Source organism: Halyomorpha halys, unplaced genomic scaffold, assembly GCF_000696795.3.
Source record: "Halyomorpha halys isolate HHAL.00 unplaced genomic scaffold, Hhal_1.1 Scaffold1593.1, whole genome shotgun sequence".
In the NCBI taxonomy this organism is placed as follows: Eukaryota; Metazoa; Arthropoda; class Insecta; order Hemiptera; family Pentatomidae; genus Halyomorpha; species Halyomorpha halys.
In genome coordinates this window covers 169,480-177,636 of record NW_027107078.1, presented here as the reverse complement: position 1 = coordinate 177,636, position 8,157 = coordinate 169,480, and the positions used below count along the sequence as shown (strand labels likewise).

Genomic DNA, 8,157 nt, shown 5'->3' with positions numbered 1-8,157 from the left:
AATTTATATTCATATGTGAATATCATAAAAACTACAACCCCTACGAAGATAAGTGTCATAAACTACTTTATAGAAAGTTAAATTTCCTTTATTTTGAGTGTTGTCAGACATATGTTTGTCTTTTGGATCTAGAGATATATTTTTTCAAAAATCCAACATTTTATACGAACAACTAGAAATTAACATTTTGTGAGTTTATTTTGTCAAATACCGTATAAACTACTACTCCTACAAAGATAAACATAAATAACTATTTTGTACTAAATTTAACTAGATTTAATTTGAGTGCTGGCAGACATCTGTACGTCCAATGGTTTCTGAAATAAAATTTTTCATAAATTAAACTTATTGTCCGAACAGCTATAAATCAATTTATTTTAGCAAATATCATGTAAACTACTACTCCTACGAAGATAAACATCATAGATTACTTTATAGCTCAGTAAACTAGCTTTAATTTGAGTGCTAATGGGCATCTGTACGTCACATAGTTCCTGAGATATAAAATTCTCAAAATAAATTAACTAACTACTGATATTTCAGTATATTTTTATAAAATGTTGCTATTTAAAAAGCTAAACTTTGAGAACTATTGGACGTAAATAGCTCTGTTATAGCTAATATTTTAGCAAATTTACTCTTCTTTAAATAATGCTCTCAGGTTTTCAAGTGTTGTTGGTAGTTTTTAAGATATAGAGATCCGGATGAAAAATTAATGTTTTTATAAGGTTTTGAAACAGTCCCCATTTTTTATTTCCCTTGCCTATTCTTGGCAGACTCATCAGTTTTGATAAGTAGTTATACATAGTTTTCAATAAAGTAATAAAAAATTGGGGTGAGATTACTGCCTTTTTTTATTCCCGGCTCTGTTACTATCAGTTTCGCTATATATTTTTAGTAGTTTTTAATTGTATTCGATGTAGACATTGTAATTTGTTTTAATAAATATTACAGGTAGCGCTGAAGCTCAGGATGCACTCCAGAAGTTCACAGACTTCTTAGAAAACGAGGCGCAATCCGGAAGAATTTCCAGAACTTTGGAGAAAAAAGTATTAGGTAATAATAATAGGTTTTAACATAAAGTAAACAAAATTAGAAATTTAAATGATTTATAAAACTAATCATGATTCTATGTCGTTACAGATGTAGTTATTGCTTCGCTGTCCGATGTCCTAACACAGTACCCCGAGCTGGTGGAAGTAGCCAGAGAGACACTAGGACTCCTTCCCGCACAATCTTATCAACAAAAGCATGGTAAATAGAAATTTTATAAATAAAAAAATTGAAATCAATTACAGGCATATGAACAGCTTTTTTTTTGAAACCATACTCCATCTACTATTAAAAATCATCGTCTATGAGATGAATATGGTGATGATAGGATTATTCATGATCTTTAGTTTAACATGTTAAAGCGTGTTAAATGGAAAAACTTATGTTAAATGGAGAAATATTTCCTTCTTTTACCATGTTAAAACGATATAACATATAACATGGTTGAGAGTTTGTTAAATGGAGAATAACGTCACGCAACAGACCAGCTGAGCTCGTCACCGGTTTGTTTATTGTCGTGTTAGGTTACTTGCTCGTATTTTGTATTAGTATTGTTCCGGATGTTTTTAAAACCAATAAAGCAATGGATGACAATAATAGTAATGTAATGACAGTTGCCAATTAGCCCATCTTAATTCTCTTCTCAGAAGTTAGAAGATCAACAAGACATATAGTAGCCAAACATTTACACAACTTCTAATTTTCTCTCAGTTTAGCCATGTTGTAATAAATTACTTCAATCAAAACTAAGATGTAAACAATAACATGAAGTTTTGAAAGGAAAGGTTATAAAACAAGTTTGCCCAAAAAAGCCGCTAGGAGCTCTTATGCATTTACCATTTAATATGACTTTAAAAAGGGCTGCTCACAACCCTATACTTGTAACATTTAACATGGTAAAACATTTTACATTTAGCACATCGTTTTGAATATCCTTAATATATAATTTAAATTTTCAAATCATGTGATTTCTTTCATGTTAACTGTTAAACATGTTACATTATCTGAAAACAATAGCCTGCTTCTGCCTGATGAGTGGCTACAACTACCTGCAGAGTCATCTAAACTAGATAGGCCTGGCTTGGGATCCTGTATGTGTACTTGGCCACCAAGGGAAAATGGTTGGAGACCTTCTTGACACATGCCTTGCTCTGACAGAAGTTAGAGATTAAAAAAACATATTCCAATTAACATTCAAAAAAATCGAATTTAAATTGGGCAGCTAGGTGTAGAAGATCGATCAACCAACGACTTCGATATAAGAAAAAAAAATCTAAAATAAAATGGAAATTCTACCACATCCATCCATCTTCTCTCAAAGTGAAAAACAGTTTTCAATAGATTTGACACGCACAAAAAAAAAATTAAAAACATTAAGGATGTAAAATTTTCATTTTTTGAGTTTATAAATTCAGAGCCAAAATGTCTTTTTTGACAAGAGCTAAAAACTCTTGACTGGCCATAGGAAGAAATATATTGATGGAAGCTAATAAAAGTTATTTTGAATAAAAATAACATTGCTCAAGTTTGATTAAAGCAAAAATGATGGGGTGCACGTCGGATTGAAACATAAAGTCCTGGCATAAGCGAACAACGTTGTGTTCCTAGGAAGTAACCAAGATGACATGGAAAGACTCCATTAAGAGAATCTGAGGAAATTGGCATACAACTTAATGACAACAAAACAAAATATATGTTTCTACAAATCTGAAACTAAGGGTGTACTATTGCATGATAAAGCCAGCTCTGATTACATGGCTGCGAGACCGGAGCTCTAACAAGTACTCTAGAAAGCAGAGTAGAGAGATATGAAGGGAAAGTATTCCGTAAATAACAGGAGCGATCTGGAATCAGAGCCTTAACACTAGGAGGAGAAGCATTAACAGTGAACTGTTGCTGCAGAGACTGGTCAGTCAATACCTCATGATATGAAGGCCAGGAGGTAGGATGGGTGGGACATGAGTAACCCATCAGGATGCCTCCACACAACAATGAATGCTAGTACAGTTGCCAAGAGACCATGTGGGGGGCCAAAAACCAGATGGATAGACAGAATCCACAAAGATGCGAAAGAGCTACATTCTGCAAACTGAACAGCTGTAGTCCAATAGGCAAGCGTGGAGAAGGCTGGTTCAGGCTGTCAAAGATCTACAAGGTCTGGCATTTCATATAGTCCCACCCTATAACCTAGGAACTGGTATTTCGTATAGTCCCACCATATAACCTAGGAACTGGCATTTTGTATAGTCCCACCCTATAACCTAGGAACTGGAATTTTGTAAAAAATTAAAAAGCATATACTTTTTTATTTTTGGGAAAATAAAAAGTATATGATAACTGCATAAAACTACCATATCCATAAGCATCTATAAAATATTTTTCATATTAGAAGGCTTTCCGTTTTATATTATGTATTTTTGTAATAAGTCCTTCCTTTTAATGTCTGTATTAGAAACTTCCTTTTCTATCAACCTTCCGTGGCTCTTCCTTCATCATCAGGATGAACCATCTTTTCAGCAGCTACATAATCCTTTTAATTTTTATCCATAGTTGATTAATTTGTCTTAAATTAAAATATTTCATAATGAACACCACTAAGTATTTTATTTTTCCAATCACACTGAGTAAGATACAGTGTAAAACTTTAGAACTTTTTTTTTACAAATAACAATCTGTCTTTTGAATAGCAAGCCTAAGATAAAAATTTTTTAAAAAAAAAACATTAATAAATTACAAATAAAAAGTTAAATTTATATTTAACCAATCAGTTTATGGTAAGTCAATTGTTTATATATAATAAAAAATACTATACCAAAATGTAAATATTTCAAAAAATTAAGAATTCATTTTCTCTTATAATTTCATTTCGGGGCATAAATATTTACTAAATAAGAAATATAATCCTAACTGAAAAATAGTAGGATAGGTTGACTCCATCTGGTGAGTAGTCACTGTACTACAAGAGTCCAAGAGGAGAAAAGAAGTCAAGTTAGTTCATCCCAATTTTCGATTACATCAATGAAAACTATATATAATTAAAAGTAAAAATTGATGACTCTGCCAAGTATAGTTATGGGGAATAAAAAATTGTGGGTGTTCCAAACGAAAAAATAAAATAAATAATTTTTCGTTCGGGGGCTCCATTTCGTTAAAACTACCTACAACATTAGAAAACCTGATTGAACATAATTTAAAGTAGAGTGAATTCTGCTTTTAAAAAAACTGTACCTCAGGAACTGTAGAATGTAAAAAGCTCAGTTAGGGTTAATATTTTAATAAATTTACTCTACTTTAAATGATTTTCTATTAGGTTTTTTAGAGTTGTAGATAATTTGAACAGCCATTATTTTTTATTCCCTCTCACAATACTTGGCAGACTCATCAATTTTGATTGTTAATTATACAAAGGTTTCATTAAAATAATAAAAAATTATGGTGAAATAGCTGACTTTTTTTTTCATCAAGCTATTCAGTAGCACTACTGGCATGCAAACTAGGAAAGCACCACCAAAATACCATACCACTAATTTCATCAACCGTAAAATTCAAAGGCAAATACTGAACTACTCAGAATCGCAAAGTCTCTAACTATTCCTAATATTACCAAATTGACTAATAGAATAAAAGGAGCTTTAAAAAATCATTAAGTACGTTAAAAATGGAAGTTACATTGAAACATTGAAAAAAAAAAGCCATAATGTTTAAATAAATAAAAAATTTTATTCATTTTAGTCTCAAAACATTTCTTATTTCTTTATAAGTCTGGCATTTCAGCCAATTCGGCCATCCTTAAGGGCAATCTATAACAAACAGCTTTTATTACACATATGATCTTCAAAAATCCATACAAATAACAATATTATTATTATATCTACAGTTGTAAAAAATAATTTAATTTTTTTTTAATTTAATTTAATGTGAACATTTGACTAATTAGGTAGTTAGACATAATCTAAGAATTGCTTATTAACAAAATTATATGATTCCCTAATGTTTTAATGTCTCATAGGGTAATTTGTGGACTGGTATATTATGACCTGGGCAGAATAGCCCAGAATAGAAGTTGTTTTTAAATAATTTGGTTCCAAAATTGTATCAAGGTATGAAAATATACCCAAACAATATTTGTAACCTTCCCTACACTCAGGTCAAGCATTTAATTTTTTTTTTACAACTATATATATAATAATAATATTGTTATTTGTTTGGATTGTTAAAGATCATATGTGTAATAAAAGCTGTTTGTACTAGATTGTCCTTGAGGATTGCCGAATTAGCCGAAACATCGGACTTATAAAAAAATAAAAAATGTTTTGAGACTAAAATGGATAAAAATTTTTATTTATTTAAACAATATTAACCAGCCTCAAGAAAGTTTTAAGATTATAACTAAAGAAGCCACAATTTTCACAAAAAAGTATACTTCATTCGTACATAGTTTTAAATGTTACTCCCATCCTTTTTTGCCAAAGGTAGAAAATACTTAGGTGGTAGGTCAGACAATAAATTGTCCACATTAATATAGCCAAACCAGCAAATTAATTTAAAATTCGAAAACGCTAGGAAAATAATGTATAAAATGTTTCTATATTTTAACAAAAATCAAAATGAACTCTTAGAAAGAAATTGATACTCTATATATATCAGTATATGGAGCTTCACTAATTTAACCATATGAAATTTTAAAAAACTACTAGTATTCCAAATCAGATGTCTAAGAATTGTCAACAATTTTTGTGTACATTCATAGTTCACAAGAATAAATGAGATGCATCCAGAAGTAAATATAGACATTGTGCATGAATACATATACAAACTGACTCATAACTTCTTCCATTCTTGTCTTAACTCAACAAACCCTTTAATAACTGAAATTACATAAAAGTGACACGTAGACATAAACATAAGGGAAACATATTGTTGTGGCCAGGGGCTTTTGAGTAATGAAAATATACTGACCTCTCCCCAGGAATAAAAAAAGTCTAATCGCTGGTTCGATTTTAATAATAGATGAAGGACCATAAAATAAAAACTCCCTAAAAACCAAAATGATACAGAAAATTAAAGAAATAAGAATAAACAGAAAATTATGATGCTTAAATATAAAAAATCTTAACCTTAGTCTTGTAGAATAAACAGAAAGAAAAAATAAAGTAATTAACTCTCAATATTATGCAATGAATAGAAAACAAAACATTCAATATTTGATAAAATAACAAAAGAAAGTCACTCACAGGAGATGGAAGGATAAAAGCTCGTCGATATAATAAATTGATAAATCTCCGAAGCTTTTCCAAGATGGCCACTGTCGTCCAAACAGTGAAGGGTTGGTGACAATTTGGTAAGTGATAGCTGCTTGCAATACTCTACCCCAAAGACTTGGAGGCTAAAAAGTGGTGGTGAACTGGTGGGTGGTTGAAAGCTCCAGTAACCCACAAATCTGGTGCCTCATAAAGTTTCGGTTGATGTCCAAAACAATAGCTGCTGATGGGGAATCAAGTCTCCACTTAGTGGGTGAAAGTTTACAAATTAACATGTTTAATACCTTAAAAAACATGAAGTAGACTCCCTAGGAGTCCCCATCACCTTGTCTCCATGTTTAATAGTTCCTCATTCTGAACTGTCCTTGTAACCAGATCTTCATAAACCCACAGGACTCCCATACAATGAAAGCCTGCTTCAATGAAGTGTTTTAACTAACTGGTAACGGCTCTTTTAATTACAAACAAAACAAAAGACTAAAAAAACATATGATTGAAAAGTCAACTGGAAATGTGATTAAAAAATAAATCTTTCTTTGGGCTCTAACACTATGGATTAAATTATTCAAATTTTATTTTTAGGAATTAGCTATAATTAAAAAGAAAAAATAATATTTAAGAAGATTAAGGAACTAATTAATTCAAATTGAATTAAAAATAAATCTTTCTTTGGGTTTTCACATATATATTGCTGTGAAAGTCATCAATGCTTTTCTTGCAGTTTATTTGTGCAGAAAAAAATAAATAAAAATTTTTAAGGGTTTATCATGAAGCAATGTGATAAGAGTAATTATTGTACATGTATTATGAAATAAATACTTTTATATAAAAACAAATATGGCTAGTTGGGTTTAGCTATATTCTCTCACAATTTCAGTCAAACCCAATCGCTCTGGTTCTTATTTGTTGAAATTTTTACTCTCAGTAGCCACTATCAGTGAAGTATCCATTATTGGTAAATTCAGCTTACATACCATTATTGTCTTTGGAGGAAATTTACTAAATAAAACAAAGAACACAGCACTCATTGGTGAGTTTGATTTAATTAAATTACTAACTTAAACTTTTAAATTTAATATTTAAATGTCAACAGTTTAAGCAGCTGACATTCCAACCCATACCAGCACCATTCTCACCAATTATGCTAATGGCACTTATATGGTAATTCCATCCAGTGTATCTAAAACCCTCCAATCCCCCATCACCACTCTCGAAGAGTGGAGTCAAAACTAGAGGGTTAAAATTGATTCTAATAAAACCCATAAAATTACCTTTACCCTTTGTTGTAAATTGTGGTTTCCTGCCCTATAGATATGTGAGGTACTCTACACCAGAAGGCCTTGACAATGCGTGTTTATACAGGTTAGGTAGCTGATTAGGAGGTGAATTGACAGGATGAGTATTACTAGCCATAAATCCTCGCAAGAAGGAAACTTCCCTCCTTAGGAAAATAGCCTATCGGTCATGAAGGGGATGAAAAGTGTTAAAGGAACTAGCTGTAGGTCCTTGTAGGACCTAGTGTCTGCAGGGAACTAGCTTACAGTTGTGAAGGGGGTAGGAAATGCTATAGGTACTAGCTAATAGCATAGTAGGAATTAACTATAGGTTACAACAAAAGGAAAAATAGTTTAGGAAGGAGGAGATGTCCGGAGAAGGCAGAGTGAAATACAGACCAATATACATTTCTAAAAATAGCACAAGAATGTACTTATCCGCTATGTATATTGTTACTCACTACCATCTAAGGAGAAGCAATTCACATTTGGTTTATCAAGTTGTGCTAATTTATTTCTCTGGGACTATAAACACCATTGAGAGATGGTGTGGATAAATAATATTATAT

General features: G+C 31.2%; 1 protein-coding gene across 1 annotated transcript in view; it reads left to right on the top strand.

Moving 5' to 3' along the window:
* The window catches only part of LOC106690153 (uncharacterized), a gene marked incomplete at its 5' end in the record, with an annotated part of 13,960 nt that overhangs the window by 1,689 nt on the left and 4,114 nt on the right, over positions 1–8,157 (top strand). The window contains 2 exon segments of the mRNA XM_014435485.3: positions 955–1,056; positions 1,144–1,254. Of these exon segments, the coding sequence (XP_014290971.3) occupies positions 955–1,056; positions 1,144–1,254 (213 nt within the window).